The sequence below is a fragment of the Mandrillus leucophaeus genome, unplaced genomic scaffold (genome assembly GCF_000951045.1).
Source record: "Mandrillus leucophaeus isolate KB7577 unplaced genomic scaffold, Mleu.le_1.0 Scaffold52, whole genome shotgun sequence".
Classification (NCBI taxonomy): domain Eukaryota; kingdom Metazoa; phylum Chordata; class Mammalia; order Primates; family Cercopithecidae; genus Mandrillus; species Mandrillus leucophaeus.
In genome coordinates, this window is record NW_012105586.1 from 1,884,116 (window position 1) to 1,908,428 (window position 24,313).

Consider the following 24,313-nt stretch of genomic DNA (forward strand, 5'->3'; position numbering starts at 1 on the left):
CCATGTCCTTTCCTTTCTTAGTTTATCCTGCACTAAACAAACCTGTCTGGAATTCATTCTTTAAAGGTTTATTTATGGTACATAGAGACTGTTTATGTGAAGCAGAGTATTTGCCTATTTCCCTCTTGGGACAATGTTTAAAACTACAGGGATATTTCCCTCTCTGGCACTTTCTGAAATACAATTAACAATACTGGATCTTTTTTCCTTTTAACAAATCTGGTTTTTATTTAGGGAGGGGAGGAAAAAAGTAAAGGGTCTGAAGTTTCCCAACAAATTATTTCAAGCCTTTGAGAAGACAGTTTTAGGCTTTTTAAATAGTGTCTTTGTTCGAAACTCCCCCAACCCCCACCCTCTCACTCTGACCATTAAAATGTGGGTTTTCTTCCAAACTAGATTGCTCAATTAAAGCCCTTCTTTTGTAATACCCCAATGCTCTAAATGGAAAAAGGACTGCTGTAGGCCACCTCGTGAAATCTTTTAAAGGCTCCTGGCCTCTTTTGATCTTTAAAAAAAGCCAAAAACACGTATAAACTACCTGGCATTTTCAATATCACTCTGCCACTTTCTAACACGCAAACTTAGAAGAACGGAGAGAATGGGGAGTCAGGGAGGAATGCTGTGCTTTGGTCTCTGCATTTGTGAAATGGGACTATTATCTCCCCATTCTTCCATCGCAGAGTAAGGAATCCAATTGAGATAGCAGATGTGAAACTGCTTTCAGTCCTTTTGAACAGACACTATATCTGGCAACAAGGTACCCTCAGTGTAAACCTGAAGACTTCCCTCTGAGATTTCTGACAGTCTCACTTCTGGCCTGGAGTCAGGAGAATCAAGATAATTATTCCTTCAATACCAAAGACGTGGTTTACCTTTTAGTCAGGCTCTCGTGATTCCTGTTCAGGGACAGAACTCCATTTTCTAAGCACATACTTTTAGCCATTATATATTCATCTAAAAGAGCATAGTACCCTTTCTAAGAGCTACTAATAAAGGCATATTACCCTGTTAGAAAACTCTTTGAATAAATGACATTATTTTATGAGTCCCAGACTCCACTAGGAGACTCAAGACACAGTAAAATGTGACTCCCGCAAGCTGAGAATTAACTCGTTAGTCCCAATTCCCCGCACCCTGCTGGAAACACTAACTTACTACACTCGGCGTGCCCCCCACACACCTCATCAAATGGCTGCTCCGTGTAATTGTTTAACAATGATTTGAAAAATGCCCTGAAAATGTTCCTTCAATTCAGTGCCAGATGAAACATTCAACTGAAATGATTTCGTTGACTGTATGCCGAGCGCACACACAACCATCACTCCCATATAACTGGGTGGCTGGGGCTGCTTCGACTGCAGAAAATCAGACTGCTTTTCTCAGTCTGGGGAGTTTTCTGCTGGGAGCAACTTGAAGGGAATAGTTAGGTGTCTGTGTTTCTTAGTAAGATGATTTTAAAAACAAGAAGTCCTCAACCCTCAGGAAATGCTTCACATTGGTTTGCTGGGCAAGTGCCAAGTGCTCTGGGTGAATATATACTTTATCAAACAAACCCATTCCAAAGGTCACACAAGTCAAGTGGATACTTGTGGATATTAGCAAGATAGTGGTTTTCCCATGGTTTTCCCCTCACTCCCATGCTAACTATCTTTAATCTCCTGGGAAATATGAAATTAAAGCGAATGAAGCAGACAGAGCAGTGAGTGAACGGCACGCTGCACTCTTCCGGAGATGGCTGCAAGAGCCATTCCTGCTCCAGGTCCCCACCAGCACTGCCAGCGGCTCGGCCCCAGTTCGCCACCCCAGTGCAGTCACCGTTGCCCTACCCTTACCCAAATGTGATCTGATGTTGACCAGACTACTGTCTCATTACCTGTGTGTCGATTTTAGAAGCTGTGAGTTGGCAGACACGGCCACATGAGGCCCACACATGTGTTTTGTTAGGCTCACTAGGTTTAAAAAAAACCAAAAAACTTGAATTGGTTGCCAATGTTTAAAAACCAGGAGATCCCACATAAAAATCCAGATTTCCGGCTTCTCTTTAAAAATCTGAAGATCTGGCAACACGGGGTTCACATTCCTCCATGACAGCACGCGGCTGGAGTGGGTTGTGGCAGCCCCTTCAGATGGAGCGGGCTCTCCTGGTCGGGCGGACATGACACTGCCCCGGTGTGCGGCTCCACTCGCTGCCATTGCCAGCACAGCCCCTGTGGGCATCTAAGTTAGGACCCTAAACTTCCTCCTTATCTGCTCATATCTCTAGCTGTTCCTGCGCAGCAAGATGACTATCTTGTAGCATCTTAGAGGAGGCAGCATGGAGCAGGGGGAAGAGTCCTGGACTGGCGGTTAGTAGGAAGATGGAGGTCTTGAGTATCATCTTTAAGTGCAACAGAGTGAAAAACCAGAACCAATGGGTCCAAGCTGCAGGTGGGCCGACTTTGACTCAAACTAAGGAAAGACTTTCTAATGCCCCTGGATCCACTTCTGCTCTTATCACTGCCTAGCCACACAGGCTTGACTAACAAAACACTTTGACCTTCTATTTCCCTGTCTACCAAGCAAGTACATCATTGAGGACTCACAGGTCTAAAATTCTCTAGTTCCTTATGTTCTATGGGGAAGCACAGTATAGTGGAAAAAAAAAAAAAATAGACTTTAGAATCAGACAGGCTTGGATTTGAATCCCAGCTTTCTTCCTTAATGAAGATATACTTTATTGCCGAAAATGAAGATGGTGTTCAGGCTGTGTCTAGTAAGTAGTCATCAAGATGGTCTAAGGGTTTCATCCTGATGTGGTGGTAGAGGCAGCCACATCCCAGTGGGTAAGTGGGCTGAGTCTACTTTCAAGGCGGTAGACACTCATTCAAAAAGAGATGGATCCTTAGGAAGAGAGAAGTAGGAAGATGAGCAGGCCTCGGGCACCAAAGGAAGATGCTGTTTTGACTTTGCTTTTTCTCTTGATCTTGGACCCAACTTTAGGAAAAAGGTATCTCACTGAGGTAAGCCAGGAGCTAAACAGAGAGCAAATGGGTTTTACAGAATTATCTGTGAATCTCTTGAGCTACTCCTTGATCTCTGGCAATGTCATATTTAATTTTTTTTTTAAAGACAAATACACGTGAGTCAATAAATCTTCTGAAAAAGGAAATCTGTAAAAATAAAATGTCTGCTATCAATGATGATGGGGTTTGGACAAACACACACACACACACACACACACAAAACAACAACAAACAAACAACAAACAGCAAACACACTCATTCTTTTCCAAGGAAAAATCATCTACAAAAATTTACCCAAATAGCAGCTCACCTTAAGATCCAACGGGAGCTTGTTGGAGGTGAACACACTTAGCTTGATCTGAGGAATGCTGATTTTGAGATTTTCAAAGTAGTATCGAATTGGTGTTCCACCTTGCTCAGCTGTCTTTTCATGGAGGTTTTCATCATATTTTTCCACCTCTGGTACAAAGGCAGAATTTAAAAAACAAAAAAGAATTTCTTAGTCTCATGATCCAAACCCTTGCATTCACATTGAAAAAAATAATCAAAAAAAGGAAACCATCTATCACTCTCAAATTAGTTTGCAAGGGTACAGTGACGTGTATAGTATTCTGATGCCATTCTTTGTGAGAGTAGATCTATTTTGTGTTGTCAAAAAAGAAGACTAGCATGTTAACTTGTGACTCTATACCATCCAACAGATGTCATCTTTGGAAAAAATCATCCAGATGGAAAAGTCAAAAAGCCACAGGTGTATTTGTTAGCAGTGTTATTATCAATGACCCAGATTATCTAAATTTATTTTCCTAGGATCATATCCAAATAAGGTCTTGGAGTGCAGTGTAACTGAATCAAAATGAGTATCACCAATTCATGAATCTGCGTGAAACATAATGCCTGAAAAAGAATCAGGTTGCAGGCTGTAAAGATGTAACATCACTACAAGCAGCAACCTGTCTCCCAAATGGTGGATATTCATTTAAATAGGACAATCAAGGCAGATTTTTTTTAATATATATATATATTTTTATTATACTTTAAGTTCTAGGGTACATGTGCACAACGTGCAGGTTTGTTACATATGTATACTTGTGTCAAGGCAGATTTTTTTTACTTGCCATCCCATGAAATAAAAGGAGTAGCATGGGCTACAACACGGCAATGTGATCTTTGCACTTGATGCTGTATGCACATCCAACTGGGCAGCATACTTTGCCTTGGCTTCACGCACCTTGGAAATAAAGCCAGAGAGCTTGCACATACCTACTTATCAAACACATTTATGTTGTAAGCTATTATCAGTGCTACTTACAGAAAAATGATACTGCAACAGAGACCTGCCTATTTATGCTGAGGAAGCAGAAACAGCTACAGACAGGATGGCAGGTACTTTAAGGAGCAGCAGGACTGGGCTTGTGGATCTGAGGGCTGCATGCTGCCTCTGTCCCATCCCATCAGCACTGGTGACAACATACCAAAAATATGGGAAGCAACCTCTTAGTCAGCTCCCACTCCAGCTAAAGGATTTTACAAAAATCTAAATCCATGCTTGAGGAGAAATTTATTACAGCAACTTATAAGAAAATTTACAAGAAAAGCATGTCGAATCAAATTTAAAGTAAAACTTCCCAGGAAGGTACCAAAACAGAATGGATACCTGGCAGGCAGGCTCCCAAGTGGCTGTCTGAATACAAATAAACACTGGCGTCCCAACCCAAAGTGGAAAACACAGCATTAAACAGACAGGATCTTGCTCTTGATCCCAAATACTCTTAAAGCTTAAATTCTAAATCTGGGATAAAAAGAACAAAAATATTTTTCTTGCATTGTGTGTATGTATGTACATGTGTACACACATTCCCAGTGATTTTTTTTCTCTAGCCAACATGGGCAGATAAACATAAAAGCCTCTTTCTTATCATTTCTTCAGGCTCAGTATTTAGTTTAGGCTTCAAAAGACTGAGTATTATTGACTTTTTTCTAAGCTGTATACACAGCCCTGAAAAGCCCATCTAGAAGCAGGAGGAAAGGCCATGATGAGGAATCTAAAAGAAGCAACAGCTCAATTATTTCTGTAGTACTGCTGGAAACCTGGGTTTTTCAATAGCTTATCTTACTCGCTTCTACAAAGAAGAGAGTAAATAAGTAGAAACCTTTGTAATTACAGAAAAGCACAAGGGTTTGGATGTCAAAAGTTAACGAATTGAGGCTAGCCAATTTTATTTTCTCAACTAAACCAAAGGAACTGCCAAAAGGATTTCTGATTCTTGGCCTGGAGTCTGTTTAATAAACAAAGGTTAGGAAACAAAGTGGTTTGCTAAATGACTAACATCATTTCTGTCATCCTAGAGCAGATGAATAAAAAAAATGCAAAGCAAAGAGGAATAGTATACTGCTTCCCAAAGGTGTACCACCGGATCCTCCAGGCTTCCAGAAGACCCTCTGAATGGCTCCTTTAGTTCACAGAGATAACTCAGACAACAAGTAATACTTTGAAAAAGCACAACTGAAACACAAGCCTTAGCTTCCTAGCTCAGGCTGAGATGTGGAAAGGGAGCCTATCAGACACCAAGGGACTACCTATTTTTACAAACAGACTCAAAAAATACCATCTTTGGACCGATTCCCAGACACAGACATAGAACATTCAACATTACCTGATTCTGCTTGATCGTAGCCAAAGAAACTTAGCAGCTTGAGGAGCAGTTTCTCCTCAATTTGCACTGTGAATCTCTGAGCTGTGACCATCAGATGCTAGAGATAAAGAAATTCTGATTTAAAGTGTGAACACCAGAAGGGACATTCATCTGTGCTATTAAGAAGGCCTCAATGACATGGTATGCTTTCATTAATCATGTGGCTTTACAACTATAACACCAAATTATTTCTGGCTTATCTCTCTCTATATTGTTATGATTAAAAACTCCAAAAGATGTTTAATAGATGGTTTGCCATTCTATTGTTTGGTTCCCAGGAAATCTGGGCCTCATTAGTCAGGATTCCAGCCTCAGATGCACTGTGGTGGATGAACTTTATGGTGTGTGCTCAGATGGATGGCAGCTAATTTAAGGAGCTTCATGGCTGGGCTTGTGGATCCAAGGGCTACAGGCAGGCTTGATCCCATCAGCACTGGTGATAAAGGACCAGAAATATGGGAAGCAACCGCTGGTCGGCTCCCACTTTTCCAGAGTTTGCTGCTGGAACAGCTAGCTTGTGCGTGGAGACCCCTCCAAGAAAGAAAGTTTATCATTTGTAACTATCTGCTGCTTTTGGCAAACAGTGTGGTAACTTAGGTAGCAGCACGTCTGTCTCAAGGTCAGACCCATCATAGCCCTTTCCCAATATTTCAGGGTTATTCTTTGTGTGTGTGTGTGAGCGCCTGTGCCCGTGTGCGTGCATGTGGGCACACACATGCAGACACACATCTCACGCTGTCACCTAGGCTGGAGTGCAGTGAGTGGCATGATTGTGGCCCACTGTAGCCTCAAACTCCCAGGCTCAGGACCTCTGCCTGCTAAGCAGCTGGGACTACAGGTGCTTGCCACCAGGTCCAGCTAATTTTTGTATTTTTTATAGAAATGGGGTTTCACCATGTTTCCCAAGCTGGTCTCAAAATCCTGGGCTCAAGAGACCCGCTCACCTTAGCCTCCCAAAGTGCTGAGATTACAGGCGAGAGCCAGTGAGCCCAGCTGGGGTTATTCTGTTTGTAATAACAGATCTGGATCATGCCTGGTCTTGACCTATCTAGAAGATGCTATACTTTCCTACAGTGACTTCACTCTGATGAATATGGACTCTGGCCTATATGGACTCAGTACTATCAAACTATCACCTGCAAGGTCACTGAAAACACAACTGAGAATACAAAGGGCCAGAAGGAGGAGTTCCTGTCAATTCCTCCAAACAATCTATTATGTCACACATGGCTTAACCCTGCAGAGCTATTCCCATCAGCATCCGGCACTGCTGCTCTGAGACTTGGCTGTGAGAGAACAAATCAACCTTCCACCATGGCATCAACCCACCAGCCTCCTCCACCAGCCCACCTTGTAGATGTTGGTCAGTGCACTCTTACTGGGGAACTTCACTGCGTTGACTTGCACGGCTGGGCCGGTCTCAATGACCTCATTCTCATTGCTCAGGGGAGTCACATAGAGCATGAAGGGCTGCGTGGTACCAATGAGCTGATTGTCCACCTATGACCATGGAAAGGTAGCAAAGCAAAAACAAACAGTAGCTCAGTTTTCATTTTTACACTTGAGTGGGGCGTCATAATGCATAGGTTGCTCAGAAAGTACCCTTATCATTTCACTCGATCTCAACAGTAGCTCACAAAAGGGCGGTCATAAAAAGTTAGTGGTCATAATAACAGACTTCATTAGGGGAGTGCTTTGCTAAGAGAATAGATTTTAAGTTTTCTCACCACAAAAAAATAAGTAGGTGAGGCAATACATACATTAGCTCAATTTAGCCATTCCACACCTAAAAATATTTGCAAACATCATGTTGTACATGATGAATATATACAATTTTTTTTTTTTTTTTTTTTTGAGACAGAGTTTCGCTCTTGTTGCCCAGGCTGAAGTGCAGCAGCAGAATCTTGGCTCACTGCAACCTCTGCCTCCCAGATTCAAGCGATTCTCCTGCCTCAGCCTCTTGAGTGGCTGGGATTATAGGCATGCACCACCATGCCTGGCTAATTTTATATTTTTAGTAGAGATGGGGTTTCTCCATGTTGGTCAGGTTGGTCTCGAACTCCTGACCTCAAGTGATCGCTTGCCTCAGCCTCCCAAAGTGCTGGGATTACAGGCATGAGCCACCATGCCCGGCCAAATATATACAATTTTTATTCACTGGTTAAAAACTCAGCTATTGGCCAGGTGCAGTGGCTCACATCAAAAATCCCAGCACTTTTGGAGGTTGAGGCAGGCAGATCACGAGGTCAGGAGTTCAAGACCAGCCTGACCAACATGGTGAAAACCTGTCTCTACTGAAAATACAAAAATTAGCCAGGCATGGTAACAGGCATCTGTAACTCCAGCTACTCAGGAGGCTGAGGCAAGAGAATCGCTTGAACCCGGGAGAAAGAGGTTGCAGTGAGCCAAGATCACGCCACTGCACTCCAGCCTGGGTGACAGAGCGAGACTCTGTGTCAAAAAAAAAAAAAAAAAAAAAAAAACTTTGGGAGGCTGAGGCAGGCAGATCACAAGATCAGGAGATTGAGACCATCCTGGCTAACACGGTGAAACCTCATCTCTACTAAAGATACAAAAAAATTAGCTGGGCGTGGTGGTGGGCACCTGTAGTCCCAGCTAATCGGGAGGCTTAGGCAGGAGACTGATGTGAACCTGGAAGGCAGAGCTTGCAATGAGCCGAGATTGCGCCACTGCACTCCAGCCTGTGCAACAGAGCGAGACTTCGTCTCAAAAAAAAAAAAAAAAAAAAAATCAACTATTTGAAAAAAGTAATTTTTAAAGCCAAGAACCGCCTAAACAAAAAAAAAATTAATTAAAAAAATAAAACAGGTGATACTATGTGCAAAGCTCCATACTAGACACTTCATACGCATGATCTCAAGTTACACCATACCTGTAATGCTGGTGGTAATTAAACTAAGGGTTTTGCTGCAGTCCTTACAACAACTTCATGAGCTCTGTCCTTATTTTATAGATGAAGAAGCTGAGAAGAGAGGCCCTTGCTTAGGGTCACAGTGCTGGTCAGTGGCAGAACTGGAACCTGAATCCACGTCTGTCTGACCCCAAGGTCAGCACTCCTAAACACTATGCTGTGGATGCTTCTCTTGAGCTCCAAATTCCTTGAAGACAATTTACATTAGAGAACCACGAGCTCAAATGGCTACCAAATGGGAACAGCTCCCTCTGTTAAAGTCAACTCCCTTCTTAGGAATGACAGTGGCATTAGGGTTGACTCTATTTACGCAGCCCTGATCAGTGCCATCACAGAGGACACTCGCCACACTCAGATGTGCGTGGATGTCTGGAGGCTCCTTGCAGGAAGCAGCCATCTTCACGTTCTGTATCACATCGAAGGTCACCACCAGGAAGAAGAAAAAGAGATCATCTTTTTGGGTGCCCCTAAGAGATCATTTGCGAGTGCTTTCCACACACCCCTATCTTATCACTTCCTAATCCCCTAAAGGCTAGGTATTATTCCTCCCCATTTTACAAACAAGTAGACAGAAGCTTAGAGAAGTTATGTTACTTGCCCTCATTCGCACAGCTTGTAAGTGGAAGAAGTGGGATACAAACGCAGAGATTTCTGGCACCACGGAACCCTCTGACCTCTCCATTGTATTGCAGGGATTTCCACATAGACATTTGTGTACAACCGGAAATGACTTTCCTTCTGTTGGTTCTCAGGGCAGGGATAAGGGCAAGAGACTTGGAGTATTTTTTCCTACTTCCATTCCTGCCTCCTACAATGTATTCTCTATATAGCAGCCAAAGTGGTCTTTCAATAAAATATAAATCGAGTCATACACCTCCTTCCTTTACACTCTTCAGTGGTGTGCCTTTCTCTTAGGATAAAACCAGACTTCTCACCACAGCCTCTAGGGCCTGCATGAACTGGCACCAAATTCTCCAACTTCATCACACACCACTCTTTCAGGTTCCCTACCATCCTCACCTGAGTCTCCTCATTGTTTCTAAAATGTGGGCAAGTCCTTCCTTCCTCAGGGTCTCTGAACTGTCTGAAATGGTTTTCATAGTGACCATCTCTATGGTTTGCTCATTCTATTCCTCCACGTTTCAGTTCAGCTCTTATTTCCTCAGGAAGATCTTCCCGAGCCACTTTTTCTAAAGTAGGACTTTATCTAAAGTAGTCGTTCTTTACAGCAATTATCACAGCATGTCATTATTCATTTGCTTGCTTGCCTGCATATTTACTGGCTGACTCTCTCTCTAGGCTGTTGGCTCAAGAAGAGCGAAGCCTGCATTTTTGAAGTCATAGCCGTATCTCCAGAACCTAGTACAGTGTCGGGCACACACTTGACGCTCAGTAAGAATGGATTAAATGAATGAATCATTGCCTATCTCATCCAATATATGAAATGGCAATAAAGGGCTCAACTATACTGTCTTTTCCTTTGTTCTTTCACTAAACACATCTGACACAAGGTGTCAGAACTGAGAATTACTAATTCTAGCTAGTTTTATTCTCCCAATTAGATTGGATGCTCCCTAAGGAGAGGATCTCTATTTTCTATTTTTAAAAATTCCTTCTTGCTGCACTATAACCACAGTAAAATACAAACCTGCTTATTTTCTGATTTGCAGCATACATCACATAAAGAGGTATTATAGGAAAAAAACAACTTTTTGGCCAGGTGTGGTGGTTCACGCCTGTAATCCCATCACTCTGGAAGGCCAAGGTGGGCAGATCACCTGAGGTCAGGAGTTTGAGACCAGCCTGGCCAACGTGGCGAAACTCCGTCTCTACTAAAAACTACAAAAATTGCTGGGTGTGGTGGTGGGCACCTGTAATCCCATCTATTCAGGAGGCTGAAGCTGGAGGATCACTTGAACCCAGGAGGCGGAGGTTGCAGTAAGCCAAGATCACACCACTCCACTCCAGCCTGGGCGACAGGGTGAGACTCCGTCTCAAAATAAATAAATAAATAAATAACCAAATAAACAACTTTTTAAGCTAAAGAATAAAGTTAGTAAAACTAATGAACAGCAAATGGTTCCTTGAATCATCTCTGTAAGGTCAAAAAAAAAAAAGGAGGACAAAGAAAAATAGCTGCAAGATATTAACCTTTTATCTGTGCACAAATACATAGGATACAATTAGCCCAAATTCTTTGTTATTCGTGACATATAATAAAAGAAAAATTTCTTCTGAGAAGAGGCTCTGGCCTCGACAGTCTGGATGGAACTGCATGACACGTTAAGGGAGAGAAGGAGCCCCAGTCATGGGAGACACATTGCACATTCCTAGTCAGAACGCAGTTTGTCCATTTGGGAAAAAGAACCATAGTCTGGGGCTTTGGGTTCTTCTTTTGGAAATGTCTACCAGGAACTAGTTTCCTGAACACATTTAAACTTTGATGCAGGTTATAAAGGAAGAGCGTTCCAAGTATGATGTCACAAAGAGATAGAAGTTGTTTTGATAGCACAGTAACAGTACTCTGCCAAAAATTGTAAAAGTCAACTTTTTCAGAACTCCGAAAGTTAATAAAAAACTTGCGACAATCTAAGGAGCATTTATTCAAGAAAATAAGCTGAAACTCAGCAAGAACAGCGAGCTGTGTGGCATTTTAATTTGTCCTAGTCTCTTTACTCCCACCCAGCTCCACAGTAGCCTTGAAAACCAACGGCCCTACAGTCACACTGAAAACAAAGCAGTCCTAGCAGACACTCCAGGAGCCAGAAGGAATATGCAGCTTCCCCAGGAGTCCCATCCCCAGACTTGTCAGTATTTGGCTTGTCTGGCATCTCTCTCATTCCTGATATTAATAATCTGTGTCTTCTCTTTTTCTCCTCATCAGACTGGTTAGAGGCTTATTCATTGTATAGCTCTTTAAGAATAATATATATCTCCTATTAGTTCTATCCCTCTAGAGAAGCCTGACTAATACAGATTTTGGTACCAGGAGTGGTTCTAGAGAAAGAGAATATTAAGGATGGAGTTCTTTCATTGGCTTTTGGGTTTCTGGAGTTGGCTGCTTAATATGATTAGACCCAAAAATGCTAAGGACTCTACTTCTAATAGTATGGAGAACACTGATAGTCCTTGGCATGAACTGTTTGGAGAATTATGCAAAATAAATGCATTTGACACTCCTGATTCACTGCTCGAGAAAGGCAAGGAGTTTAGTGACTCTATACATAATACTTTTGACCATATGTAGAAAACCAAGTAATATAATGAAGCTGGTTGGTTGCTCCTAAGTTCAGTAGACAAAGTGATGAAAGAAAATGATAAACTCAGGGATTCTGTCTCCCAGCTTCAGAAGCAGCTACTGAGCCTCAAATCTCCTAAGATTGCCCTGAGTAAGAGTCTTATATCCTGCAGAGAAAGAGCTGAAATTGTGGAAAAACAGACACAAGCTCTCATCATGCAAGTGACTGACCTGCAACGAAAGATGCACGCACAGCCTCACCAGGCGTCTACTGTTAAAAGTGAGGGCACTGATTGGATAAGAATGGGACCCTGTAACTTGGAATGGGGATGTGTGGGAGGACCTTGATGAAGCTCAGGGAAACTGAGTTTATAAACTCTGACGAGCCTTTTTTGCCAGAAGGAAGAGCTTCCTCATCCCCAGCAGTGGCAACATCCCCTCCTCGACCCACGCTGTCATCAGCTTTCCACCTTTGTCTGAGGAGATAAATCCTATGCTGCCTGAGGCAACAGTGATGACCTGACGGCTGTCAAGCAAAACAATGTTGATTCTCCTCAGGAGCCACCCCCAACACCCCTGTTTGCTTCTAGACCTATAACTAAACTAAAGTCCTAGAGGGCCCCTAGAGGTGAGGTTGAGAGTGTGACTCATGAGGTGTGCTACGCTCGAAAAGAACTGTTTGAGTTCTCTAATTTATATAGACAGAAAGCTGGAGAACAGGTAAAGGAATGGATATTAAGGGTATGGGATAACAGTGGGAGGAACACAGGGTTGGATCAGGCTGAATTTATTGATCTGGGCCCACTAAGTAGGCACTCTGCTTTTAATCTTACAGCTTGGAGAGGTAAAAAAAAAGGTTCTAATAGTTTATTTACTTGGTTAGTTGAAATATGGATTAAAAGATGGCCCACTGTGAGTGAGCTGGAAATGCGTGATCTCCTTTGGTTTAACGTAGAGGAAGGGATCCAAAGGCTTAGGGAGACTGGGATGGTGGAATGGATTAGCCACTTTAGACCTACTCATTCCAGCTGGGAGGGTCCAGAAGATATACCCTTGACCAATGCCTTGCAAAACAGATTTGTAAGGGCAGTACCTGTATCTTTGAAGAGACCTGTAACTGCTTTTCCTTGTATGTCAGATCTAACAGTGGGAAGAGCAATCATTACCTACAAAAGTTAAATACAATGGGAATAACTGGATCCCGAGGTGGCAGGTTGCTATGTGGCAGCCCTCAATCGTCAAAGGCAAGGTGGGCATAGCTACCATAATGCACAGCAGAGGCAAAGTGGCAATTAGAATAGTCTGACTCATGTAGAGCTCTGGCTCTGGCTAATTAATCATGGTGTTCCTAGAAGTGAAACTGATAGGAGGCCTGCTGCATTCCTACCTAATTTATACAAGCAGAAAACTTTTAGGCTGAATGGACAAAAGACTAGTTTGAATTATAAAAACAGAGAATCATGACCCCTCAGTCAATTTCTAGACTTGAGCCAGTTTACAGACCCAGAACCCCTTGAATGAAGGGGAGGCCAGATCCCCTTGAGGAAGGACCCCACTACATTGCTGACAATTTATGCAGTGAATCTTTCTCCCATCCTTCCCCAAGGAGACCACTGGCCTTTTACCAGGGTAACTGTGCACTGGGGAAAGGGAAAGGATCAGACATTTCGGGGACTACAGGACACTGGCTGTGAGCTGACATTGATTTCAGGGGACTCAAAACATCATTGTGGTCCTCCAGTTAAAGGAGGGGCTTATGGAGCTCAAGTAATTAATGGAGTTTTAGCTCAGGTCTGACTTACAGTGGGTCCAGTGGGTCCCCAGACTCATCCTGTGGTCATGTCCCCAGTGCCAGAAAGCATAATTGGCACAGACATACTTAACAGCTGGCAGAATCCCCACACTGGCTCCCTGACTGGTAGGGTGGGGGCTATTACGGTGGAAAAGGCCAAATGGAAGCCCTTAGAGCTGCCTCTACCTAGAAAAATAAACGAAAAACAGTATCATATCCCTGGAGGGATTGTGGTGATTAGCGCCACTATCAAGGACTTGAAAGATGCAGGGGTGGTGATTCCCACCACATCCTTGTTCAACTCTTCCATTTGGCCTGTGCAGAAGACAGACGGATCTTGGAGAATGACAGTGGATTATCGTAAGCTTAACCAAATGGTGACTCCAATTGCAGCTGCTGTACCAGATGTGGGGTTTCACTGCTTGAGCAAATTAACACACCTCCTGGTACCTGGTATGCAACCATTGACTTAGCAAATGCCTTTTTCTCCATTCCTGTCCACAAGGTCCACCAGAAGCAACCTGCCTTCAGCTGGCAAGGCCAGCAATATCCCTTTACTGTCCTACCGCAGGGGTATATCAACTCTCCGGCTTTGTGTCATAATCTTATTTGGAGAGACCTTGATAGCCTTTTGCTTCCACAAAATATCACACTGGTCCATTACATTGAAGACATTATGCAGACTGGATCCAGTGAGCAAGAAGTAGCAAACACACTGGACTTATTGGTGAGACACTTGCATGCCAGAGGATGGGAAATATATCCGACTAAAATTCAGGGACCTTCTACCTCAGCAAAATTTCTAGGGATCCAGTGGTGTGTGGCCTGCCAAGACATACCTTCTAAGTTAAAGGAGTTGCTGCGTTTGGCCCCTCCTACAACCAAGAAAGAGGTACAATGCCTAGTGGGCCTATTTGGATTTTGGAGGCAACACATTCCTCATTTGGGTGTATTACTCCGGCCCATTTATTAAGTGACCCGAAAGGCTGCCAGTTTTGAGTGGAGTCCAGAACGGGAGAAGACGCTGCAACAGGACCAGGCTTCTGTGCAAGCTGCTCTGCCATCTGGGCCATATGACCCAGCAGATCCAATGGTGCTTGAGGTGTCAGTGGCAGATAGGGATGCTGTTTGGAGCTCTGGCAGGCCTCCATAGGTGAATCACAGCAGAGGCCTCTAGGATTTTGGAGGAAGGCCCTGCCACCTTCTGCAGATAACTACTCTCCTGAGAGACGGCTCTTGGCCTGTTACTGGGCTTTGATGGAAAACGAACATTTGACTATGGGTCAATCAAGTCACCATGCGACCCGAACTGCCTATCATGAACTGGGTGCTTTCTGACCCACCCGTCTAGCCATAAAGTGGGTTGCACAGTGCAGCATTCCATCATCAAATGGAAGTGGTATATATGTGACCGGACTCGAGCAGGTCCTCAAGGCACAAGTAAGTTACATGAGGAAGTGGCTCAAATGCCGATGGTCTCCACTCCTGCCACCCTGCCTTCTCTCCCCTAGCCTGCACCAATGGCCTCATGGGGAGTTCCCTATGACCAGTTGACAGAGGAAGAGAAGACTAGGGTCTGGTTCACAGATGGTTCTGCATGATATGCAGGCACCATGTGAAAATGGACAGCTGCGGCACTAAAGCCCCTTTCTAGGACATCCCTGAAGGACAGCAGTGAAGGGAAATCTTCCCAGTGAGCAGAACTTCGAGCAACGCACCTTGTTACACACTTTGCATGGAAGGAGAAATGGCCAGATGTGTGATTATATACTGATTCATGGGCTGTAGCCAATGGTTTGGCTGGATGGATTGTCAGGGACTTAGAAGAAGCATGATTAGAAAACTAGTGACAAAGACATTTGGGGAAGAGGTATGTGGATGGACCTCTCTGAGTGGTCAAAAACTGAAGATATTTGTATCCCATGTGAGTGCTCACCAATGGGTGACCTCAGCAGAGGAGGATTTTAACAACCAAGTGGATAGGATGACCTGTTCTGTGGACACCACTTGGCCTCTTTCCCCAGTCACTCCTGCCATCACCCAATGGGACCATGAACAAAGTAGCCATGGTGGCAGGGATGGAGGTTATGCATGGGCTCAGCAACATGGACTTCCACTCACCAAGGCTGACCTGTCTACGGCCAGTGCTGAATGCCCAATTTGCCAGCAGTCGAGACCAACATGGTGCCCTCGATATGGCACCATTCTTATGGCTGATCAGCCAGCTACTTGGTGGCAGGTTGATTATATTGTACCTCTCCCATCATGGAAAGGGCAGAGTTTGTCCTCACTGGAATAGACGCCTACTCCAGATACGGGTTTGCCTATCCTGCATGTGATGCTTCTGCTAAGACTACCATCTGTGGACTCACGGAAAGCCTTATCCACCATCATGGGATTCCATACAGCATTGCCTCTGACCAAGGCACTCACTTTTTGGCTAAAGAAGTGTGGCAGTGGGCTCATGCTCATGGAATTCACTGGTCTTACCATGTTCCTCATCATCCTGAAGCAGCTGGATTGACAGAATGGTGAGATGGCCTTTTGAAATCACAATTACAATGCCAACAAGATGATGACAACAGCTGGGGCAAAGTTCTCCAGAAAGCTATGTATGCTCTGAATCAGCATCCAATATATGGTACTGTTTCTCCCATGGCCAGGATTCACAGGTCCAGGAATCAAGGGCTGGAAGTGGAAGCAGCACTATTCACCATCACCCCTAATAATCCACTAGCAAAATTTTTGCTTCCTGTTCCTGCAACATTACGTTCTGCTGGCCTGCTGGCCTAGAAGTCTTAGTTCCAGAGGGAGGAACACTGCCACCAGGAGACACAATAACGATTCCATTAAACTGGAAGTTAAGATTGCTACCCGGACACTTTGGGCTCCTCCTAACTTTAAGTCAAGAGGCTAAGAAGGGAGTTACAGTGTTGGCTGGGGTGACTGACCCGGACTATCAAGATGAAATCAGTCTACCACTCCACAATGGAGGTCAGGAAGGTTATGCATGGAATACAGGAGATCCATTAGGGCACCTCTTAGTATTACCATGCCCTGTGATTAAGGCAATGGGAAACTACAACAGCCCAATCCAGGCAGGACTACAAATGGTCCAGACCCCTCAGGAATGAAGGTTTGGGTCACTCCACCAGGAAAAAACCCCTACAAAACCATGACCTGCTGTGGTGCTTGCTGAAGGTAAAGGGAAGACAGAATGGGTAGTATAAGAAGGTAGTCATCAATACCAGCTCTGACCACATGCCCAGCTGCAGAAACAAGGACTGCAATTGTCATCAGTATTTCCTCCTTCTTTTGTTAAAAACATGTTCGTGCATGTATACACCTGTACTAAAAAAAAAATCTTCATTTTATTTCCTTTCTCCTTCATCACATGACATAAGATTTATTGACTTCATATCAGCATTCAAGCATCGTGAACTTTATGTAATAGTATTTGGGTTGGGAATTGGGGTGTTTCCAGCTGTATGAAGGATAGCTGCATTATGTTAGGTGTCATTATGACCTTATTATTGTCTTTATTTGAAGATTATGTATGATCTCAGCAGCTGACAAGGGGTGGACTTGTGATGGTTAATACTGAGTGTCAACTTGATTGGACTGAAGGATACAAAGTATTGATCCTGGGTGTGTCTGTGAGGGTGTTGCCAAAAAAGATTAACATTTGAGTCAGTGGGTTGGGAAAGGCAGATCCACCCTTAAACTGGTAGGTGCAATCTAATCAGCTGCCAGCAAATATAAAGCAGGCAGAAACACGTGAGATGGGCCTAGCCTCCCAGCCTACATCGTTCTCCCATGCTGGATGCTTTCTGCCCTCGAACAACAGACTGCAAGTTCTTCAGCTTTGGGACTCGGACTGACTCTCCTTGCTCCTCACCTTGCAGACAGCCTATTGTGGGAACTTGTGATCGTGTACGTTAACACTTAACAAACATATATATATATATATGTATCTCCTTTTAGTTCTGTCCCTCAAAGACTACACCGACTGCACCGGTAATATTCTTTGCTTTGAAATCTATTCCGTCTGATGTTAATCTAGTCATTCCCACTTCCTATGACAAGTGTCAACATGGTATATCTTTTTCCATCTTCTCTCCTTTTAACCTATTTGTGTCTTTATCCTTAATGTGTGTTTCTTGTAGACAACATATAATTGGTTCATGCTTTTTTATACAATTTGATAATCTCTGCCTTTTGATTATGGTGTTTACAACATTTAAATTTAGTTAATTGATACCATTAGGTTTGAGTCTACCATCTTGCATTTTATTTTTTATTTGTCCCATCTATTCCGTTCCCTGCTTTCTGTTTTCTGCCTTCTCTTGGATTATTTATTATTATTATTATTTTTCCTGAGACGCAGTCTCCATCTGTCACCTACGCTGAAGTGCAGTGGCACAATCTTGGCTCAATGCAACCTCCACCTCCTAGGTTCAAGCAATTCTCCTGCCTCAGCCTCCCGAGTAACTGGGATTACAGGTGCATGCCGCCACATCTGGCTAATTTTGTATTTTTAGTAGAGATGGGGTTTCACCATGTTGGCCAGGCTGGTCCCAAACTCCTGCCCTCAAGTGATCCACCCGCCTCAGCTTCCCAAAGTGCTGCGATTACAGGCATAGCCACCTCGCCTGGCCTCATTTCATTTTATCTCCTTTGTTGAATTATTAGTTATAACTCTTTGTTATTTTGGTGGTTGCTTTAAGAGTTTTGTGCTGTTTATCTTTATAAGTCTACATTCAAGTGATATCATACCACATCATGTATAAGATTACAGTAACAGACTTCCATTTCTCCCCTTCAGCCTTTATGCTATTGTTAAGAATCTCACTCTTACTTTAAATGAGAAGAAAATAATCTTATATATTTACCCAGATAGTTATCATTTCTGGTATTCATTACTTCGTGTAGAACAGACTTTCACCTGATACTATTTTTTTTCCTTCTGCCTCATGATGTTCTTCTACATTTTTTGTAGCATGGGTCTGCTGATACCTTTCAGTACTTTAAAGATGTTACTCATTGTCTTCCCACTCCCACTGTTCCCAACAAGAAATCTGTTGTCATTCTTATCTTTATTCCTTTGCACATAACACGTCTTTTTTTCTTGTTCCTTTGCTTTAACACTGGTTTTGAGTAATTTGATTATGAGGTGCCTTGGTATAGTTTCCTTCACAGTTGTGTGCTATATTCCATCCAGTGTAGTTTTCATTACATTTTAATCTCTACAAGCTTTAGTTTATGTCTTCCATATCACTACTTACCTTTTGAACAGAGAGAAGACAGTTATATTAACATTTTTAATGTCCTGCAAAAATTCTAACATCTGTGCCAGTTGTGGATCAGTTTTGACCAATTAGTCTCCTCATTATATAGAAAGTTTTCCTAGTCCTTTGCACACCTGGTAATTTTTGATAGGATATCAGAAATTTTACCTAGCTGGGTGCTACATTGTTGTATTCCAGTAAATCTTCTTGAGCTTTATTCAAGGATATGGTTACTTTACTTGGGAAGAGGTTGATTCTTTCAGATCTTCCTTTCATGATTTCTTAGGCAGGTCTAGAGCAGTGCTGAGTTTAGGGCTAATCATGAAGGCAAGGCCTTCCTGAGACTCTTCCCAGTGTCTCATAAATTCTTAGTTTTTCCAGTCCAGTTGGTGGGCACAAGCACTATTCCTAGCCCTAAGTGGGCAGCAGGCACTGTTCCCTCTGATCCTTTCAAATGGGTAGTTTCCTCACATACATCACTGACTAATACTCTGCTAAATACTCAAGAGGGACCCTCTATAGATCTTCAGAGTTTTTCGGTGCAGCTCTCTATGCCCAAGTGTACCATCCTATAACTAAAGATACCTTGGTCTCTCTAGACTCTCGGCTCTGTTTTTTCAACTTCTCCACTGTGCTGGGTACTTGCTTGGTCTCCCCTCCCTGGAAACTTTCTCAAATTGGTAAGAAAGGGCAATCACGGGGCTCAGCTCTTTTGTTTCCCACCTCTCAGAGCACTATCCTTCACTGTCTGATGTCCAGTGTCTCAATACTGTTATCTTCTTATTTATCTGGATTCTGGGGCTGTTTCAGGTGGGAGGGGAAATTTAGTTCCTGTTACTCCATCTTGACTGAAAGCAAAGACCAGTTCTTTAGTTTGTTCTCCCTATGACGGACCTCAATTCCTCCAAATGATGGTTAGATGACTTCCTGTCGGTTTTTCTATTGGCAAGCTGGTGAACCATGGGTCACCTTCCTCCATGCCACCTTGACCAAGTTACCTCTAATATATGCGGAATTCTGCTGTATGTAGAAAAATTAATGAGACGAATGTAGGTAGAAACAACTATTTCATAGAATGATTTTTTGAAGGCCACAAGATATTTCCTCCAAAACATTAAAGTTCTTAGAACATCAAACATTAGATCTGGTTGGGTGGTCAGCATGAAAACAAGGTGACTAACAGCTCTGGAACTTCCCCCTTACCTGGACATCCTGTATGCTGAGTTCAAGCATGTGGCTAGTTGCCAGCTGTGTATAGTGCACACTGATTCCTGTAAGACTTGCAAAGACCAGTTCTTCTGGGACTTTATTAATTAAGGACAACCCAATTCCACCTTCTAACCTCACAAGCACCTGAAAGGAAACCAAAACACGGCACCTTGATTGTTTAAAACACAGCTCTTAGTATCCAGGAGAGTATAAGAAAATAAAGCATTTTACATTCGTCTACTCCCTTCCTCTCAGCAGATAAAAACTACTTAGGGGAGTTCTATTATTTACCTGGATGGCTCAAATGCCATCATCTCACTGGAAGCCTTGCTTTCTAGGCATACCCTTTACTCCAATGAGAACTCCAGAGTATATGATGATACCCCTATCAAAGGACCAATGACATTCTGCATTTCATTATAGAAATCTAACTATTTGGGAATCTTTCACCTTATTTGGCATGAAAGCTCCTAATTTGTTATCCACTACACTTCCATAACATCCAACACAGCGTTTTACACAGAGGCATTTGATTTTTTCAAAAATCACTGAATAAACATCAAATAAATATACTTTTTCATGTTCATCTCATCTTCCTTTTCAAACTTGTCACTCTCCAATCCCAAACATAGAAAACAAAAGGAAGATGTCAGAGATGGCCGAAGCAAAAAACAAAAAATTGTTTGTCTTAAATCTCACTGAAATTCAAACAGTTTAGCTTCCTTTATTGTAATAACAGTTTAGCAATGCTTTCTACATTCTGATTCCACATAAACTTTGTTGTCATTTACATAACACATTCACACATTCACTGATAAACAGTAAACACTGTGAAGCATAACTCATATTTAGAATCATACAGGACAGAAAGAAAATGGAAGGTCTAAACTACCACCAAGCAAAATTCTAAAAAACTGATGATCAAAGAAATAAATTTACAATATTTAGACCTTACTTCCAATTCCTGCTCTGTATCTGGATTCTTTAATTTCTGCAGCTCTTGTTCGGTGACAGGAAGTTCATCCACTTCATATGAACGGTTGCTTTTCCGTTGGCAGAAATCTGTTATCTGAAGTCAAATAAAACACGACATGAAGATGATTCACTCTTCCTTATTGAAACTATTCTAACCCAGGACAATTGTGTGGGTCAAAAGTCATTATATAATCAAGATTCATATAGAAGTGAATGGTTTCCAAAGGCAAGATCTGTGTAATAAAGAAGCAAACTTGGTTTTAAGTCTGCATGGCAAACTCAAGCTATACATCTTGACAGCCTCACGTAGTGGGGTTAGATATCTGCAGATGATCCCAAATTACAACTCAAGTCAAAATATGCAAACCTCAGGATCACTGCATTCATTTTTGCCTTAAGATTGCTTTATAAAGTGGTTTTGTGAGTGAGCACAGTGGCGCACACCGGTAGTCCAAGCTACTTGCAAGGCTAAGGTGGGAAGATCACTTGATCCCAGAAGTTCAAGACCAGCCTGGGCAACATAGCAAGACCCTATCTCCACAAAAAATGAAAAGTAATTAGCTAAGCATGGTGGCATGCACTTGTAGTTCCAGCTACTTGGGAGGCTGAGGCGGGAGGATCACCTGAGCCCAGGAGTTCAAGGCTTTAGTGAGCTATGATTTTGCCATGCCCTCCAGCCTAGGCGAAAGAGAGTGACATAGCTAAATAAATAAATAAATAAAAAGTGGTATTGTGAATTGTGATGCACTATCTCAGAGAGCTCATTGTTATATTTCAACATCTTTTTTTTCCTTTGTTCTGATTACGCTATGACCTGATAAACCCTTATCCCCATCACAGATCTCTCCCCTGGGTTTCAGAGCCGCAGTTACAATGACTCATGGACATCTTCACATAGATATCATACAGTCACCTTAACAAGTTCAAAACCTAACTCCTCCCTTCCTCTGCAAGTCTGCTCCATGTTCATCCCTTAGCAATCTGGATTATCATCCTGTGAGTTGCCCAAATCAGAACCTTAGAGGCCATTACTGACTCCTTCCTCTCCCTCATTCCCACATTCAGTCATGAAATCCGCCTGACTCTACTCCTAAGTAAGCTCTCATTTCTATTCATTTCTCTCCAGCCTCCTCATGTCGACCCCTGCCACTTCTTCCAGTTCAGGCCACCATAACCTTTCATTGACATTACTGCAAGAGCCTCCTATCTGGACTTTCTCTATCTCCAGTCTTGCCCCACTCTGGTTCTCTACCTTGCAGCCAAAGGAAGTGATCCAAAACGATTTTCTAATCATGCCATTCCCTGACTCCTTGTTGCCTTAGAAAAACCACAAATTCTTTAGTATGTATCTCTGACCTTTTCTGATCTGACCCCTGCTTCTATCTCCAGGCTTCTTTCTTACCACATTCTGTGTGCCACTTGGGCTGAGGATCACTCTGCTACCTGTGGGCCTTCACTAGTCAACTTCCCAAACAGTATGTCATTTACTTCCTATGTTTATTGGTCAATGATCGCCCATCCCCACTAGAATGTAAGCTCCAAGAAGGCAGGGAGTTTTATCCGTTCACTGGTAAATAGTTCAGTACCTAGACCTATGCTGGCTCAAGTAGCTGCTCAATAAATACCTGTTGATGAACATACTCATTACTGGAGGCACAGCCCCTCCACCTGTACCTTTCTATTTGGCTAATTCCTTTCAGTTAACTTCTAGGTCTCAGCTTAAGTATTACTTCTCTTAGGAAGCTCCCCACCCTCCAAATCTGGGAATACAAATCCTTTCCATACACCCTCCATTCCTACTCTCATTACCACAACATTTTAATTATATGATTAAGGATTGTTGTTATCTTCTTGTTGTTAATGTTATTAAGATATTGTGTTACTAATGATTAACGACACTATTAATATGCACTGTTGTTAACATTATCTTGCTTAAATCTTATGGTTTTTTAGATTACCACACATTTCATTGATACTTTGCTTATACTTTCCACTTATTTTTTTCTTGTACTTTAGTTCTTATAACAACTTTGTGAGGTAGATCCTATCCCCATTTTACAGACGAAGAGACCATATCCTCATAACTGGCATAAACAAGTTCAATACGTATTTGTTAAATGAGTAACCATTGGGGGTGGGGGAAGTACAGAGTTTCGCATCCACTCTTATGACAAATTATCACCTGGAGTGCTCTAGTTGGTCCATCTGGGATGACTCTGATGGATAACATTCCAGAACCAGGTCTCATTTTTTGATTAATAAATTGTTGTTCAGGTGGAACTGGCCCCAAAAGCTCCATGGAAGTGTCAGGACCAAGAACAACTTCAGCTCCATCAAACAAACCAGAAAGTCCTCCTTTGGCCTAAAAGACAGTGGAGTAGAGACATGTGAGAAAAGACAGAGGTACTGACTTTGACAATTTAACACATCATTTCAAACAAGTTCCTAAATTTACATTCTCCTCTGGAGGGTCATGATCAATGTGCAACAAAGACTTTACTATTTGTTCAGCTTTGCAGATGATGAAAAACAGTAGGATCACTTGAGTAAGACTAAAAGTTATGCTCATAAATTTGGGTAATTATGAATAAGAGATAATTTCATGCATAGTAGATCAGTTTAATTCTGCCTTTTACTGATACTAACTTCTTGTCATTAAAATAAACTTCTAAAAAAGTAGTCAAAACTAGCTGTTTCTTTGAGTATTCCTACTAGGGTTTGCTTAAAAATCTGAAATATTCTGAAAATAGAAAATAATTATTATAATCATTCAGCTTTCCAGTAAGAGGAAAATTCTCGAGTTGAAAACCTCCCCAAACAGGCCTGTGGCTGGACAACCAAACCAAATACTCAAAGGACGGTGTTTCTTCTAGAATGGAATACAGAGTTGAGAATGTCACCTGATACCCAGTTATTCAGGCTATTAAAAGAAAAACTTCAAGCCAGGAGAGGTGACTCAGCCTGTAATCCCAGCACTTTGGGAGGCCGAGGCGGGTGGATCGCCTGAGGTCAGGAGTTTGAGACCAGCATGGTCAACGTGGTGAAACCCTATCTCTACTAAAAATACAAAAAAATTAGCCAGGCATAATCCCAGCTACTCAGGAGGCTGAGGCAGGAGAATCGCTTGAACCCGGGAGGTGGAGGTTGCAGTGAGCCAAGATTGTGCCACTGCACTCCAGCC

General features: G+C 42.6%; 1 protein-coding gene across 2 annotated transcripts in view; it reads right to left on the reverse strand.

The window, feature by feature from the left end:
* VPS13D (vacuolar protein sorting 13 homolog D (S. cerevisiae)) overlaps positions 1-24,313 on the reverse strand; it is a 279,483-nt gene that overhangs the window by 103,243 nt on the left and 151,927 nt on the right. For both annotated transcript variants that reach the window (XM_011996567.1, XM_011996566.1), the window contains 6 exons: positions 23,315-23,494; positions 21,113-21,226; positions 20,152-20,301; positions 7,049-7,198; positions 5,660-5,756; positions 3,313-3,461 (listed from right to left, as the gene is read on the reverse strand). In XM_011996567.1, coding sequence (XP_011851957.1) covers positions 3,313-3,461; positions 5,660-5,756; positions 7,049-7,198; positions 20,152-20,301; positions 21,113-21,226; positions 23,315-23,494 — 840 coding nt within the window. The remainder of the gene's footprint in view (positions 1-3,312; positions 3,462-5,659; positions 5,757-7,048; positions 7,199-20,151; positions 20,302-21,112; positions 21,227-23,314; positions 23,495-24,313) is intronic.